This window comes from Budorcas taxicolor, chromosome 12, assembly GCF_023091745.1.
Source record: "Budorcas taxicolor isolate Tak-1 chromosome 12, Takin1.1, whole genome shotgun sequence".
Lineage (NCBI taxonomy): Eukaryota > Metazoa > Chordata > Mammalia > Artiodactyla > Bovidae > Budorcas > Budorcas taxicolor.
In genome coordinates this window covers 70,094,920-70,113,083 of record NC_068921.1, presented here as the reverse complement: position 1 = coordinate 70,113,083, position 18,164 = coordinate 70,094,920, and the positions used below count along the sequence as shown (strand labels likewise).

Sequence of the window (18,164 nt, the reverse complement as noted above, 5' to 3'; positions counted from 1 at the left end):
TCAATATAGTGAAAATGAGTAGACTACCCAAAGCAATTTACAAATTCAATGCAATCCCTATCAAGCTACCGGCCATATTTTTCACAGAACTAGAACAAATAATTTCAAGATTTGTATGGAAATACAAAAAACCTCGAATTGCCAAAGCAATCTTGAGAAAGAAGAATGGAACTGGAGGAATCAACTTGCCTGACTTCAGGCTCTACTACAAAGCCGCAGTCATCAAAACAGTATGGTACTGGCACAAAGACAGACATATAGATCAATGGAACAAAATAGAAAGCCCAGAGATAAATCCACACACATATGGACACCTTATCTTTGACAAAGGAGGCAAGAATATACAATGGAGTAAAGACAATCTCTTTAACAAGTGGTGCTGGGAAAACTGGTCAACCACTTGTAAAAGAATGAAACTAGATCACTTTCTAACACCGCACACAAAAATAAACTCAAAATGGATTAAAGACCTAAATGTAAGACCAGAAACTATAAAACTCCTAGAGGAGAACATAGGCAAAACACTCTCTGACATAAATCACAGCAGGATCCTCTATGATCCACCTCCCAGAATACTGCAAATAAAAGCAAAAATAAACAAATGGGATCTAATTAAAATTAAAAGCTTCTGCACAACAAAGGAAAATATCAGCAAGGTGAAAAGACAGCCTTCTGAATGGGAGAAAATAATAGCAAATGAAGCAACTGACAAACAACTAATCTCAAAAATATACAAGCAACTTATGCAGCTCAATTCCAGAAAAATAAACGACCCAATCAAAAAATGGGCCAAAGAACTAAATAGACATTTCTCCAAAGAAGACATACGGATGGCTAACAAACACATGAAAAGATGCTCAACATCACTCATTATCAGAGAAATGCAAATCAAAACCACAATGAGGTACCACTTCACACCAGTCAGAATGGCTGCGATCCAAAAATCTGCAAGCAATAAATGCTGGAGAGGGTGTGGAGAAAAGGGAACCCTCCTACACTGTTGGTGGGAATGCAAACTGGTACAGCCACTATGGAGAACAGTGCGGAGATTCCTTAAAAAATTGCAAATAGAACTCCCTTATGACCCAGCAATCCCACTGCTGGGCATACACACCGAGGAAACCAGAATTGAAAGAGACACATGTACCCCAATGTTCATCGCAGCACTGTTTATAATAGCCAGGACATGGAAACAACCTAGATGTCCATCAGCAGAGGAATGGATAAGAAAGCTGTGGTACATATACACAATGGAGTATTACTCAGCCGTTAAAAAGAATTCATTTGAATCAGTTCTGATGAGATGGATGAAACTGGAGCCGATTATACAGAGTGAAGTAAGCCAGAAAGAAAAACACCAATACAGTATACTAACACATATATATGGAATTTAGAAAGATGGCAATGACGACCCTGTATGCAAGACAGGAAAAAAGACGCAGCTGTGTATAATGGACTTTTGGACTCAGAGGGAGAGGGAGAGGGTGGGATGATTTGGGAGAATGGCATTCTATCATGTATACTATCATGTAAGAATTGAATCGCTAGTCTATGTCTGACGCAGGATACAGCATGCTTGGGGCTGGTGCATGGGGATGACCCACAGAGATGTTATGGGGAGGGAGGTGGGAGGGGGGTTCATGTTTGGGAACACATGTAAGAATTAAAGATTTTAAAATTAAAAAAAATAATAAAATAAAAAAAATAAATAAAATATATTGCAGTATAAAAAAAATAAATAAATAAAATTTAAAAAAAAAAAAAAAAACAGATGACATGGTCAGGCAAGGGGAGGCTGCTCCCCAATGCTCTTCTTTTCTCTATCTTCACTTCATTTTCCAGATCATTTCAGATACGCAGCTGCTCCCTGAACATAAAATCTCAGTCAGTGTTCTTTCTGAGAAACATACTTAACTACTTCAGATACTCAGCACAAAGGATGAACATACATACTACCTGTTCTGTTAAAGGAAATAACTTAGGAAGAGCTTTCATTTTTGCTCATTCCTGAACTTTGAACACAAATTGAGAAGTACCTTCTTTAAAACACAGTATACACCTTCGAAAGAGCCCCCAGGATTGATGGTCTATGTCCCCGCTCCCGTCTCTGGTTCCTACCCAGGTCCTTGCTGCTATCCCATCTTCCCCAATTCTGATCTGCTCATGCAGGGTCAGCAGGACGGTGCAACGAGCCTGGGAGAGAGGTAGAGAGAGGATCCCAGAAGCTCGCTGCTGTTCCAAGGATCACAGGGAGCAGGCAGCCAGGGAACATGATGCAAGTTCATTATCCGAGTGGCTCACCCGAGTGGGGCAACTCAAAGAAACAGCACTGGGCTCCCCTTCTGCAGAGTCTGCTCTCAGCTTCCCTAAATTAGGGTGTTGAGACACAAGCATCACTGCTTCCTACTCATTTAGGGGGAAGAGAGATTTAGGTTTTCTGCACTTAGACAACTTAACTTCATGTAACCAAACCAACAGACTTTCTTCACCTCTGAGCCAGTAAGACATTGTAAAGACAAAGAGCTCTAGCTTGGGGAGGGGTAAGAGTTTGAGTATGTATTCCTGACACTTATTAGCCCAAGACACATAAACAAATAAACCCATTTCAAAACTGATACTGTCCAAATGAGGGACAGGACAATAGGAGTAGTATCTTCTGGCTTTGCTCCATACTTATTCACTTTTGTTATGGTTTGGGGAATCCTTTTGAGGATTTTTTTTAACATAAAATGTTACATTATGTTAAAAAAAAATCAGGAAAATATCTGACAAGAACATAATTTAGTTTAACTAACATTTATTGAAAAAAAAAATAAACTTGGAGTCAGACAATTCTCAGTTCTGATTTTACTGCTCATTAGTTATTAGACTCAGGGTAAATTATTAATCTTCCCAAGACTTACTGCAAACCTGGGTTAGCCTTGCAGGGCTGCTCTGAGAATCTGGAATAACAGGGAAGCTCCTGCTGTGATGCTAACATGGACCAGAAGCCCCCAGCAGGGAGACAGTGAGGGACAGTGTTTGTCAAAATGCAGGTGCAAAGAATGGATCAGGAAGTCAATTTTGTGCCTCGTGACCATCATTTGGTCATTTATATGAACTAGAATAGAACTGGCATCACAGAAAATATCAGAGCACAGAGCAAGAGTAATGTGAAATTTTTGTTCCTTTGTGTATATTTGTGTATGCACATGGAGGCACATGAATCACGATACAAATCAATTGTACATGGACCACACTCAACAGCCACTTGAAGGCACAAGCTGAGTAATTTGCTGCACAGGCTCTGGAGTTGGGAATCTCTTTAAATTTGAATCCTGTTAGTATATTTTGGAAATTAATACCTTCTTTGTTGCAACATTTGCAAATATTTTCTTTCTTTCCAGAGGCTGTCTTTTCAGTTTTATTTATGGTTTACTTGGTGCTTCAAATTCTTTTAACTAGGTCCCCTTTATTTTTGCTTTTGTTTCCATGACTTTAGGGGACAGATCCAAGAACACATTGCTGTGATTTATATAAAAGAGTATTCTATGTTTTCCTCTAGGATCTTGTCTTACAAATCTTTAGGTCTTTATAATTTATTTTGACTTTCTTTTTGTCTATGTTATTAGAGAAAGTTCTAATTTCATTCTTTTACATATAGTTGCCCAGATTTTCCAGCACTATTTATTGAAGAGACTGTCTTTTGTCCATTACATATTCTTACCTCTTTTGTCTTAGATTAACTGACCATAAGTGCATGGGTTTATATCTGGGTTTTTTAACCTGTTCCATTAATCTGTGTGCCTGGTTTCTGTGACAGTAATATACTTTTCATTATTGTGCATGTGTAGTACAGTTGGAAGTCAGAGACTGTGAATCCTCCAGCTGTGTTTTTCTTTCTCAAGATGGTTTTGGCTATTTGAAGTCTTTTCTGTTGCCATATATATATATATATTTTTAATTGTCTTTTGTTCTAGTTCTGTGAAAAATGCCATTGGTAATTTGATAGGGATTGCACTGAATCTGTAAATTGCACTGTATAGTTTTGCCATTTTTAACAATATTGATCCTTTTGATCTAAGAACACAGTATATCTTTTCATCTGTTTGTATTGTCTTCAATTTCTTTCATCAGCATCTTATAGATTAAGGATCTTTTGCCTTCTTAAGTAGGGTTATTCCTAGCATTGCTGTTTTTTTTTTTTTTTTTTCCCTTTGACATGATGACCAATGAGGTTGATTCCCTAATTTCTCTTTCTGATACTTTGTTTTTAGTCTATATAAATGCAACAGATTTCTGTATATACAACAGCTTATACAGCTCAATATCAAAGATACAAACAACTCAATCAAAAAATGGACCAAAGATCTAAAGAACATTTCTCCAAAGAAAAACACAGGTGGCCAAAAGGCATATGAAAAGATACTCGACATCACTAATTATTAGAGAAATGCAGATCAAAACTACAATGAGGTATGACTTCACACTGGTCAGAATGGCCATCGTGAAAAAGTCTGCAAATAATAAATGCTGGCAAGGGTGTGGAGAAAGGGTAGCTTCCTACACTGTTGGTGGGAATGTAAACTGGTGCAGCTACTATGGAAAACAATGCGGAGGTTCCTTAAAAAGCAGAAAAAGAGTTCCCATGTGATCCAACAACTCTAATCCTCAGCATATATCCAGAAAAGATAAAAACCCTTATTAAAAAAGATATATGCACCTGAGTGTTCACATCAGAACTGCTTAACAGCCAAGATATCTCCATGGACAGATGAATGGATGAAGAAGATGTGGGGTATACACACACATGCACACACAATGGAATATTATCAGCCATATAAATGAACCAAATAATGCCACTTGCAGCAACAAGGAAGGACCCAGAGATTGTCAGGCTAAGTGAAATAAGTCAGACAGAGAAAAACAAACATCATATGAGATTGCTTATATATGGAATCTTAAAAAATGATAGAAATTAACTTATTTACAACCCAGAAATAGACTCACAGACATAGAAAACAAATAATGGCTACCAAAAGAAAAGATATAGAGAGGGATAAATTAGAAATCTGGTAATAACAGATACACACTGCTGCTGCTGCTGCTGCTGCTACTAAGTCGCTTCAGTCGTGTCCGACTCTGTGCGACCCCAGAGACGGCAGCCCACCAGGCTCCCCCGTCCCTGGGATTCTCCAGGCAAGAACACTGGAGTGGGTTGCCATTTCCTTCTCCAATGCATGAAAGTGAAAAGTAAAACTGAAGTCGCTCAGTCGTGACTGACTCTTCACGACCCCATGGACTGCAGCCTACCAGGCTCCTCCGCCCATGGGATTTGCCAGGCAAGAGTACTGGAGTGGGGTGCCATTGCCTTCTCACTATATACAAAATAGATAAAAAAGGATATATTGATAGAACAGGGAACTATTTGTAATATCTTACAATAACCTATGATAAAAGTATCTGAAAAATATATGTATTTGTATATACATGCATATATGTAATTGTATATAAATATATATAGTATATAAATATATACAATTATATATATTTTATATACAGTTATATATATAAATATATATAACTGAACCTCTTGGCTGTACTATTGAAACACTGTGAATCAACTGTGCTTCAATTTGAAAAATAAACAGACACACACAAAATAAATCCTGACTCTGTCCCTTACTTAATAAGCAGGATAAACTCCCAGTGCCTCAACTTTTAAATCTGTAAGGATAACAAAAGAATTGTGAGGACTAAGCAGGAAGTGATAGGATAAATGGCTAAGACATGTTAATGATTCCAAAAACGTTAGGATTTATCAATACTCATGTCACTTGCCAGGGATTATAACAAGCACTAGAGGAACAGACATGAGAAATATAGGCTCTGTTCTCAAGGAAAGGAAGAAAAGAGTTGACAGTGTGAGGCGGACTGAGAAGGCCAGAGGTCTTGGGGTATAAGCAAGTAAATAAGAAAGTGCCAGTGTGTACAAGGTGGTGATCAGGAGAGAAGCTGGTGGGAGGGGAGCCAGAAATCAAAGCACAAAAAAATGCTAGTCTGTCTTCTTGCTCTTGGTGGAAAACATCAGATACATTTCTCTGTTACAGTTTTCCCCAAAATTCCTACTGTGTTTTTTGTTTCTTTGTTTACTATTTATATTTATTAAAACAATTTAGTTTATATTGTAACAATAAATATAAAGAAAACAACCAAGGACTATAAACATATAAGCAGAAATTAAAGAGTAAAGTCACTCCAGAAGGTGCTACTCTTTTTACTTAAGCAAAAATAATACCCAAAGGTCTGTGCCCTGATCCTTAAGAAATAGTTCTTATTGTCTGGACTTTCCTAAGCACTAGACATAGGCACAAACATTTTTACACCCAGTTACATCTTCACAGCAAATCTGTGTGACAATGATTCCCAGACCTGATTTAAGGATGCAGCCAGGTGACATCGTCAAGGTCCCACAGTCATATGAGGCAGAGCAGGAGTAAAACTATGGGTCACGTTGACACTCGGTCTACACTTTTAAAAATTCTACCCCTGTCTGCCTTCTGAATGGTTTCCTGGCATCCTTTACACATTGCAAGTTCTCTCTAGATTTTCTCTCTTTGATCAACCAACATTGCACCTTGGAGAAAAAGGCATATAAAGTGGAATTTACATGGATACAATTTTAGTTCAGTTACTCAGTCATGTCTGACTCTTCATGACCCCATGAACCACAGCATGCCAGGCCTCACTGCCCATCACCAACTCCTGGAGTTTACCCAAACTCATCTCCGTTGAGTCAGTGATGCTATCCAACCATCTCATCGTCTGTTGTCCCCTTCTCCTCCTTCTCTCAATCTTTCCCAGCATCAGGGTCTTTTCAAATGAGTCAGCTCTTCACATCAAGTGGCCAAAGTATTGGAGTTTTGGCTTGGCATCAGTCTTCCATGGAACACTCAGGACTGATCTCCTTTAGAATGGACTTGTTGGATCTCTATGCAGTTCAAGAGACTCTCAAGAGTCCTCCCCAACACCACAGTTCAAAAGATTCAATTTTTCTGCACTCAACTTTCCTTATAGTCCAACTCTCACATCCGTACATGACTACAGGAAAAACCATAGCCTTGACGAGACAAACCTTCATTGGTTAAGTAATGTCTCTGCTTTCTAAAATGCTGTCTAGGTTGGTCATAACTTTCCTTCCAAGGAGTAAGCATCTTTTAAATTCATGGCTGCAATCACCACCTGCAGTGATTTTGGAGCTCCCCAAAATAAAATCTGTCACTGTTTCCACTATTTCCCCATCTATTTCCCATGAAGTGATGAGACCAGTTGCCATGATTTTAGTTTTCTGAATGTTGAGCTTTAAGTCAACTTTTTCACGCTCCTCTTTCACTTTCATGAAGAGGTTCTTTAGTTCTTTTCACTTTCTGCCATAAGTGTGATGTCATCTGCATATCTGAGATTATTGATATTTATTGATCAAGATTTCTTGGCAATCTTGATTTCAGCTTCTGCTTCATCCAGCCCAGGTTTTCTAATGATGTACTCTGCATATAAGTTAAATAAGCAGGGTGACAATATACAGCCTTGACGTACTCCTTTTCCTATTTGGAACCAGTCATTTATCCCATGTCCAGTTCTAACTGGTGCTTCCTGACCTGCATTCAGGTTTCTCAAGAGGCAGGTCAAGTGGTCTGGTATTCCCATCTCTTTCAGAATTTTCCACAGTTTATTGTGATCCACACAGTCAAAGGTTTTGGCATAGTCAATAAAGCAGAAATAGATGTTTTTTGGAAGTCCCTTGCTTTTCCAATGATCCAGCGGATGTTGGCAATTTGATCTCTGGTTCCTCTGCCTTTTCTAAATCCAGCTTGACCATCTTGAAGTTCACTGTTCATATACTTTTGAAGACTGGTTTGGAGAATTTTGAGCATTACTTTACTAGCGTGTGAGATGAGTGCAATTGTGTGGTAGTCTGAACATTCTTTGGCATTGCCTTTCTTTGGGATAGGAATGAAAATTCACCTTTTCCAGTCTTGTGCCCACTGCTGAGTTGTCCAAATTTGCTGGCATATTGAGTGCAGCACTTTCACAGCATCATCTTTTAGAATTTGAAATAGCTCAACTGGAATTCCATCACCTCCACTAGCTTTGTTTGTAGTGATCCTTCCTAAGGCCCACTTGACTTCACATTTCAGGATGTCTGGCTCTAGGTGAGTGATCACACCATCATGATTATCTGGGTCGTAAGGATCTTTTTTGTACAGTTCTTTTGTGTATTCTTGCCACCTCTTCTTAATATCTTCCACTTCTGTTAGGTCCACACCATTTCTGTCCTTTATTGAGCCCATCTTTGCATGAAATGTTCCCTTGGTATCTCTAATTTTCTTGAAGAGATCTCTAGTCTTTCCCATTCTATTGTTTTCCTCTATTTCTTTGCACTGATCACTGAGGGAGGCTTTCTTATCTCTACTTGCTGTTCTTTGGAACTCTGCATTCAAATGGGTAGATCTTTCCTTTTCTCTTTTGGCTTTTTGCTTCTCTTCTTTTCACAGTTATTTGCGAGGCCTTCTCAGACAGCCATTTTGCATTTTTGCAATTCTTTTTCTTAGGAATAGTCTTGATCCCTATCTCCTGTACAAAGTCAAGAACCTCCGTCCATAGTTCATCAGGCACTGTGTCTATCAGATCTAGTCCCTTAAATCTATTTCTCACTTCCACTGTATAATCGTAAGGGATTTGATTTACATCATACCTGAATGATGTAGTGGTTTACCATACTGTCTTCAATTTAAGTCTGAATTTGGCAACAAGGAGTTCATGATCTGAGCCATAGTCAGCTCCTGGTCTTGTTTTTGCTGATTGTATAGAGCTTCTCCATCTTTGGCTGCAAATGATGATAAATGATCAATCTGATTTCAGTGTTGGCTGTATTTGCTGTAATCAGTGTGTTCTCTTGGCACAACTCTATTAGCCTTTGCCCTGCTTCATTCTGTACTCCAAGGCCAAATTTGCCTGTTACTCCAGGTGTTTCTTGACTTCCTACTTTTGCATTTCAGACCCCAATAACATCTTTTTTGGATGTTAGTTCTAAAAAGTCTTATAGGTCTTGTTAGAACTGTTCAACTTCAGCTTCTTCAGCATTAATGGTCAGGGCATAGACTTGGATTACTGTGATATTGAATGGTCTGCCTTGGAAATGAACAGAGATCATTCTGTCGTTTTTGAGATTGCATCCAAGTACTGCATTTCAGACTCTTTTGTTGACTATGATGGCTACTCCATTTCTTTTAAGGGATTCTTGCTCACAGTAGTAGATATACTGGTCATCTTAGTCAAATTCACCCATTCCAGTCCATCTTAGTTCACTGATTCCTAGAATGTCGATATTCACTCTTGTCATCTCCTGTTTGACCACTTCCAATTTGCCTTGATTCGTGGACGTAACATTCCAGGTTCCTATGCACTATTGCTCTTTACAGCATCAGACCTTGCTTCTATTACCAGTCACATCCACAACTGGGTCGTGTTTTTGCTTTGGCTCCGTCTCTTCAATCTTTCTGGAGTTAGTTCTCCACTGATCTTCAGCAGCATACTGGGCACCTACCGACCTGGGGAGTTCATCTTTCAGTGTCCTATCTTTTTGCCTTTCCATACCATTGATAGGGTTCCCAAGGCAAGAATCATGGATACAAAGCTTAGGACTATTTTGTAAACATGCTGTCTAGAATGTACATATAGAGCATACTCAAAGGAAGGGTGGAAACCACAGGACAGAACCAAAACATGTTGAGGCAAAGGTTTGCTCGGTCTTTGTTCGGATGTGCTTCCAAACATTATTAGCAGAGCCAAGAATAATCTAATGATATTTAGATTATAGTGTTATTTTATGTACACAAGCATACAACTTTTTTTCCTATTGAGAAGCATTAAAAATAATGTAGGGCATGTTTTTAAAGCCTTGTTTACAAGGACTTTACACACATGCCCTTTTTTTCTGTTAACTGATCATCTCACTTGGCCACTTCAGAGAGGAATACCATCAAAACATAAAACTTGGCAATCTAAGCTCATTTATTTTCTACTGTAACCACAAGTCATAAATCCAATAGCCAGAAGAAAAAAATTCTAATATAAATTTATTTTTTTAATTTATTTTAATTGGAGGCTAATTACTTTACCATATTGTATTAGTTCTGCCACACATCAACATGAATTCACCAAAGGCATACACGTGTTCCCCATCCTGAACCCCGCTGGGGACTGAATGTGGTAAAAATTTCTTACCATTTTTCCTGAATGAACACCTTTGAATAAAATTGTTTTAATTGTAGTAAAATACACATAAAATTTACTAGCTTAACCACCTTTAAGTGCACAGTTCACTGGTATTAATTACATTCACACTGTTGTACAACCATCACCACCTTCCAGCCACAGATCTCGTTTCATCTTGCAGAACTGAAAATCTGTACCCATTAACAACTCCCCTTTCTCAGCAGCTTCTGGCACCCACCATTCTACATCCTGTATCCATGAATTCAGTACTCTAGGTACCTCCTATTAGTAGAGTCATACAGTATTTGTCCTTTGTGACTGGCTTATTCCACTTAGTTTAATTTCCTCAAGGTTCATCTGTGTTATAGCATGTGTCAGAATGTTCTTCTTTTTGTAAGGGCAAATAATATTCAACTCTATGTATATATGCTACACTTTATTGATTCATCTGTCAATGGACTCTTGGGTGCCTTCATCTTTTTGCTGTTGAGAATAATAATTCTTTTGGCTTTATACTCTAAAGTAGGATTTCTAGGTCATATGACAATTCATGTTTAACTTTTCTGAGAAAACACCAACTTGATTTCCATAGTGGCTGTACTATTTGACATTCCTACAAGCAATGAATAAGGTTTCTAATTTCTCTACATCTTTGCCAGCACTTGTCATTCTCTTTCTCTCTCTCTTTTCTTTCAGAGCAGACATCTTAAAGGCTGTGAGGTGGCATTTCACTATAGTCTGAAAAGAATATCTTGATTTCAAAAGTACTTAAGAGTAATTCCAGGTATTTTAGAGGTCACGGGTAGGTAGCAACAGCTGCACCCAAGCCCACATTCTCCTTCCCTTTGGGTGCCATGTTCTATATGCTTCCTAATAAACAGGTATTTCAGGGCACATTACACCCACATTCCAGGAAGCACAATTACCTGGCTCATTTTGTCTCATCTCCTTTCTGTTTTTCATCTCAAGAGGGTATTTTTTCTGAGCTTCCTTTGATGAGCAGATGATTATTGAGTATATTAAAAAATTCAAATCCTTTTTTTTAACCATTTATCATTTATTTATTTTATTTTTTTTTTTTTTACTTTACAATATTGTATTGGTTTTGCCATACATCAACATGAATCCACCACGGGTGTATACGTGTTCCCCATCCTGAACCCCCCTCCCACTTCCTTCCCCATACCATCCATCTGGGTCATCCCAGTGCACCAGCCCCAAGCATCCTGTATCCTGCATCGAACCTGGACTGGCGATTCATTTCTTATATGATATTATACATGTTTCAATGCCATTCTCCCAAATCATCCCACCCTCTCCCTCTCTACTAATGCATATATATGGAATTTAGAAAGATGATAATGATAATCCTTTTTTTTTTTTTTTTAATCAGTGAGTCTGTCAAAACAGAGTGCAGGATGGAAGATGAGGACACAGGATCTAGGATGACTTTGGCTATATACCTGGAAGATAGTATTTTCTCAGTAAATATTCACCAAATTACGTTGAATGAATTAACCACAAGGAATGACAGACATGTCTACTGTGCATATAATCCAGTCTCCAAAACACTCCCTGAAAATTATACTTCTTTAAGATGCAAAAGAAAAGAAAACAGAATCAGAGTCCAGGAAAAGACTGGCCAATGGCCAATTCCAAGCTCCACCATCACAGCAGTCACATCTGGGTCTATGTGAAGCACTTCACACTTAGTGACCTCAGCTCAAGGGATTGGTACTGTTAGTTACCTTGTAAGACAGAGAAAACTTTTCTGGAGTTGAGCTGCATAAGTTGCTTCAATAATTTTGAGATTACTTGTCAGTTGCTTCATTTACTATTATTTTCTCCCGTTCAGAAGGCTGTCTTTTCACCTTACTTATAGTTTCCTTTGTTGTGCAGAAGCTTTTAATTAGATCCCATTTGTTTATTTTTGCTTTTATTTGCAGTATTCTGGGAGTGGATCATAGAAGACCCTTCTGTGATTTATGTCAGAAAGTGTTTTGCCTATGTTCTCCTTTAGGAGTTTTATAGTTTCTGGTCTTACATTTAGATCTTTAATCCATTTTGAGTTTATTTTTGTGTATGGTGTTAGAAAGTGATCTAGTTTCATTCTTCTACAAATGGTTGACCAGTTTTCCCAGCACCACTTGTTAAAGAGATTGTCTTTACTCCATTGTATATTCTTGCCTCCTTTGTCGAAGATAAGGTGTCCATAGGTGTGTGGATTTATCTCTGGGCTTTCTATTTTGTTCCATTGATCTATATTTCTGTCTTTGTGCCAGTACCATACTGTCTTGATGACTGTGGCTTTGTAGTAGAGCCTGAAGTCGGGCAGGTTGATTCCTCCAGTTCGATTCTTCTTTCTCAAGATTGCTTTGGCTATTCGAGGTTTTTTGTATTTCCATACAAATTGTGAAATTATTTGTTCTAGCTCTGTGAAAAATACCGCTGGTAGCTTGAAAGGGATTGTGTTGAATCTGTAGATTGCTTTGGGTAGTATACTCATTTTCACTATATTGATTCTTCCAATCCATGAACATGGTATATTTCTCCATCTATTAGTGTCCTCTTTGATTTCTTTCATCAGTGTTTTATAGTTTTTGATGTATAGGTCTTTAGTTTCTTTAGGTAGATATATTCCTAAGTATTTTATTCTTTTCGTTGCAATGGTAAACGGAATTTTTTCCTTAATTTCTTTTTCTACTTTCTCATTATTGGTGTATAGGAATGCAAGGGATTTCTGTGTGTTGATTTTATATCCTGCAACTTTACTATATTCATTGATTAGCTCTAGTAGTTTTCTGGTGGAGTCTTTAGGGTTTTCTATGTAGAGGATCATGTCATCTGCAAACAGTGAGAGTTTTACTTCTTCTTTTCCAATTTGGATTCCTTTTATTTCTTTTTCTGCTCTGATTGCTGTGGCCAAAACTTCCAGAACTATGTTGAATAGTAGCAGTGAAAGTGGGCACCCTTGTCTAGTTCCTGACTAGGGGAAATGCTTTCAACACAATCAAAAAATGGGCCAAAGAACTAAATAGACATTTCTCCAAAGAAGACAATACGGATGGCTAACAAACACATGAAAAGATGCTCAACATCATTCGTTATCAGAGAAATGCAAATCGAGACCACAATGAGGTACCATTTCACACCAGTCAGAATGGCTGTGATCCAAAAGTCTACAAGCAACAAATGCTGGAGAGGGTGTGGAGGAAAGGGAACCCTCTTACACTGTTGGTGGGAATGCAAACTAGTATAGCCACTATGGAGAACAGTGTGGAGATTCCTTAAAAAATTGCAAATAGAACTGCCTTGTGACCCAGCAATCCCACTGCTGGGCATACACACCAAGGAAACCAGAATTGAAAGAGACACGTGTACCCCAATGTTCATCACAGCACTGCTTATAATAGCCAGGACATGGAAGCAACCTAGATGTCCATCAGCAGATGCATGGATAAGAAAGCTGTGGTACATATACACAAAGGAGTATTACTCAGCCATTAAAAAGAATACATTTGAATCAGTTCTAATGAGATGGATAAAACTGGAGCCGATTATGCAGAGTGAAATAAGCCAGAAAGAAAAACACCAATGCAGTATACTAACACATATATATGGAATTTAGAAAGATGGTAATGATGACCCTGTATGCGAGACAGCAAAAGAGACACAGATGTATAGAACGGACTTTTGGACTCTGAGGGAGAGGGAGAGGGTGGGATGATTTGGGATAATGGCATTGAAACATATATACTATCATGTAAGAAATGAATCAGCAGTCTAGGTTTGATACAGGATACAGGATGCTTGGGGCTGGTGCACGGGGATGATCCAGAGAGATGATATGGGGAGGGAGGTGGGAGGGGAATTCAGGATTGGGAACTCATGTACATCCGTGGCGGATTCATGTCATTGTATGGCAAAACCAATACAGTATTGTAAAGTAAAATAAAATTTAAATTTAAAAAACAGACGGAGAAAACTGAGGTACATAGAGACAGACTTCTCAGTTACCTGCTCTACCTCACTATTCTATACTGCCTCCCTGGTGAAAATTATTTATTAATGGATGAACTGTCAAAGTCTCCCCAGCACCAATATACCCTGTAATTCTCAAAGCTCAACAGTTTCACAGAAAGTCTTCCAAGGAGATTATCACCTTTGAAAAGATGTCCTCATTTCCCACAGCAAAACTCTATCTGTAAAACACTTAAAAGTCATGTTTCCCTATAGGAACCTCTCCAGCGCTAGACAAACCATTTATCCTTTTATTCTCAGAATTATGTGGTTATCAGTGGATAAAATTGTGGCAACTGAGGAAGACTGAGTCCAGAAACCTATCTCAGTAAGTTATTAAATCACATGCACACAGAACTAATGAATGAACAAAGAAAACATGGTATCCAATGAAAATGTCTGTTGAAAATACCTGATGCTAAAAATATGCTCTATTGGGAAAATAAGGATCAACCCTTTCATGTAACTTGAAAATAAAAATCAAATTAAGAGCAATTAAACTTATATACTTTATTAAAAGAACGTGTGAGAATGCTCTGATATGCATACCTGAGGTGCAACTGACATTTTCTTCCTTAAATCATGAAGTCCAATGTTGGTTGTCCAGATCCCATCAATCCAAATGTCAGGTTCTTCAGGTTCTGACAATCTAAAAAGAGCAGCGATGAGGGAACTTTTTCCAGCTCCTGTTCTTCCCACAATGCCACGCTGTAAAGAGACCCAGAGCAATTAAACCCTGCTTGTTGAAGACGAATTTTCAAAGTTTTATTATATATAAAGTGTAGTCTATAGTTTCTCAAGCATGGTCTTGGTGACATTTGGGTCCAGATAATTCATTGTTGGGGGATCTGGGGACTATCTTGCATATTGTAAGATGTTTGACAGTAGCAATGAACTCTACCCACTAGATAACAGGTGCAACCCCCAAATTGTGGCAACCAAAAATGGCAGATATTTACAAGTGTCCCTCCTTGAGACCACCATGAACCCAAGCATATGTAATATAAATGTGAGTGATTTTTATGCCTTCTTACAGTTTTATTTATGTAGTTTTATTCAGATTTCCCTGAAAGTGAAAGTGAAGTTGCTCAGTTGTGTCCAACTCTTTCTGACCCCATGGACTGTAAACCTACTAGGCTCCTCCATGGGATTTTCTGGGCAAGAGAACTGGAGTGGGTTGACATTTCCTTCTCCAGAGGATCTTCCCGACCCTGGAATTGAGCCCAGGTCTCCTGCATTGTAGGCAGACGCTTTACCGTCTGAGCCACCAGGGAAGTCAGATTTCCCGAAGGAATGCTTAATATGCTAAAAATTGTTTGTTTTCTGTGATTATCACATAGTATCCATTATGTGGTAGGTTAAAAGGGGGAGACATGTATTGTGTGTGGTGTATGTGTTTACATGTGTATGTATGTGTGTAATTAACATTCATAAATAAAGCAAGAAGATAACTTAAAAAAAAAATCTGCTGGCATTGAAAAAACAGCAGTCTCCTAAGTGGTGCATAAGAAGTCAGTTTTTAAATTAGGTTTATTCCTACTGCCTGGGTAATCTGACCTTGAGAATTACATGGGTAACTTTACAGAGATGTCAACAAGTCATAAGTGTTATACACAAATAAGCACTCACTTTCTCAGGGATCTTTTAAGAGGACTTATTCTTTGGTACAAAAATGAAATCACTTCCTGATATTAAATATCTTAATTACAATCTATCTTAAAACAAATTAAAATATAAAATAGACAAAATGCACATAATGAGATTAAAAACAACACAAAGAAAATTCATTATTTACATGAGACCTTTCATCAGAACAGCACAAAAGGTAGTTTATTTAAAAATTAATACCTACAATTGAATTTTGGAAAAATTAAAAAAAAATGACATGTCAGTCTATTTATTAATACCAAAGCAGAGAGAAATTAAATGACAATAAAGTTAAAGAATCTATACAGTGCAGGTTAAATGCTGGTAAGGAATAAAACTTCATTCAAATATGTATGTAGAAACTGGCCTTTTTTAACAATGAGTTTGAAAGTACAAGAAAGTATTAGTCACTCAGTCCTGTCCAGCTCTTTGCAACCCCATGGAATGTAGCCTGCCAGGCTCCTCTGTCCATGGAATTCTCAAGGCAAGTACAGTACAGAGGGTTGCCATTTCCTACTCCAGGAGATCTTCCTGACCCAGGGATGGAACCGTCTGAGCCACCAGGGAAGCCCAACTGCAAATTCCCTGAAGTAAGCTTCCCAAGTGATGATTTCATCTCTATTTAGAATCTGGAATTGATGACAGTGTAAGACATGCTTTTGATCACTTGTAAATCAGTAAAATTTTAAAACACATAGCTTTAAATGGAACAACTAAATCTTTCTGAGCAATATAACCAGAATTCTTGGAAAGTTTCATATTTTCTGATTTGAATCTCTAAAGTTTTGCATCTTAGTCTGTCAAATCAATCATGGCACTTCAAAGCATAATTTACCTTTAAAGAGATTAAACATAAGAAAAAGTGGGTTTAGCTAATTTTATTATCTTACAAAGATAATACAATGTCTATAAGATACTTTGTTGTTGTTGTTTAGTCACTCAGTCACATCCAACTCTTTGTGACCCCATGGACTGCAGCACGCCAGGCCTCCCTGTCCTTCATCATCTCCCTGAGCTTGCTCAAACTCCTGTCCATTGAGTCGGTGATGCCATCCAACCATCTCATCCTCTGTCATCCTCTTCTCCTCCTGCCTTCAATCTTTCCCATCAGGGTCTTTCCCAGTGAACTGGCTCTTCTCATCAGGTAACCAAAGTATTGGAGCTTCAGCTTCAGCATAAGTTTTCCAATGAATATTCAGGATTGATTTCCTTTAGGATTTACTGGTTTGATCTCCTTGCTGTTCAAGGGACTCTGAAGTCTTCTTCAACACCACAGTTCAAAAGCATCAATTCTTCAATGCTCAGCCTTCCTTACGTCCCAACACTCACATCCATACACGACTACTGCAAAAACCATAGCTTTCATTATATGGACTTTTGTTGGCAAAGTAATATCTCTGCTTTTTAATACACTGTCTAGGTCTGTCATAGATTTTTCTTCCAAAGAGCAAGTGTCTTTTAATTTCATGGCTGCAATCACCGACCACAGGGATTCTGGAGACCAAGAAAATAAAGTCTGTCACTGTTTCCATTGTTTCCCCATCTATTTGCCACAAAGTGATAGGACTGGATGCCATGATTGTCGTTTATTGAATGTTGAGGGTTTTTTTTTTTTTTTTGTAGACTTTATTTTATTTTATTTTATTTTAAATTTTTTTTTTTAGATTTTTTTTTATTTTATTTTTTTTAATTTTAAAATCTTTAATTCTTACATGTGTTCCCAAACATGAACCCCCCTCCCACCTCCCACCCCATAACATCTTTGTGGGTCATCCCCATGCTCCAGCCCCAAGCATGCTGTATCCTGCGTCAGACATAGACTGGCGATTCAATTCTTACATGATAGTATACATGATAGAATGCCATTCTCCCAAATCATCCCACCCTCTCCCTCTCCCTCTGAGTCCAAAAGTCCGTTATACACAGCTGTGTCTTTTTTGCTGTCTTGCATACAGGGTCGTCATTGCCATCTTTCTAAATTCCATATATATGTGTTAGTATACTGTATTGGTGTTTTTCTTTCTGGCTTACTTCACTCTGTATAATCGGCTCCAGTTTCATCCATCTCATCAGAACTGAATCAAATGAATTCTTTTTAACGGCTGAGTAATACTCCATTGTGTATATGTACCACAGCTTTCTTATCCATTCATCTGCTGAATGTTGAGTTTTAAGCCAGCTTTTTCACTCTCCTCTTTCACTTTCACTCTTTAGTTCTTTTTTGCTTTCTGACATAAGGT

At 38.0% G+C, this 18,164-nt stretch overlaps 1 protein-coding gene across 1 annotated transcript in view; it reads right to left on the bottom strand.

Annotated features, from left to right (window-relative positions):
- Positions 1 to 18,164, bottom strand: part of LOC128057513 (ATP-binding cassette sub-family C member 4-like) — a 154,879-nt gene that overhangs the window by 25,453 nt on the left and 111,262 nt on the right. Inside the window, exon 25 of the mRNA XM_052649943.1 lies at positions 14,827 to 14,985. Coding sequence (XP_052505903.1) covers positions 14,827 to 14,985 — 159 coding nt within the window. The remainder of the gene's footprint in view (positions 1 to 14,826; positions 14,986 to 18,164) is intronic.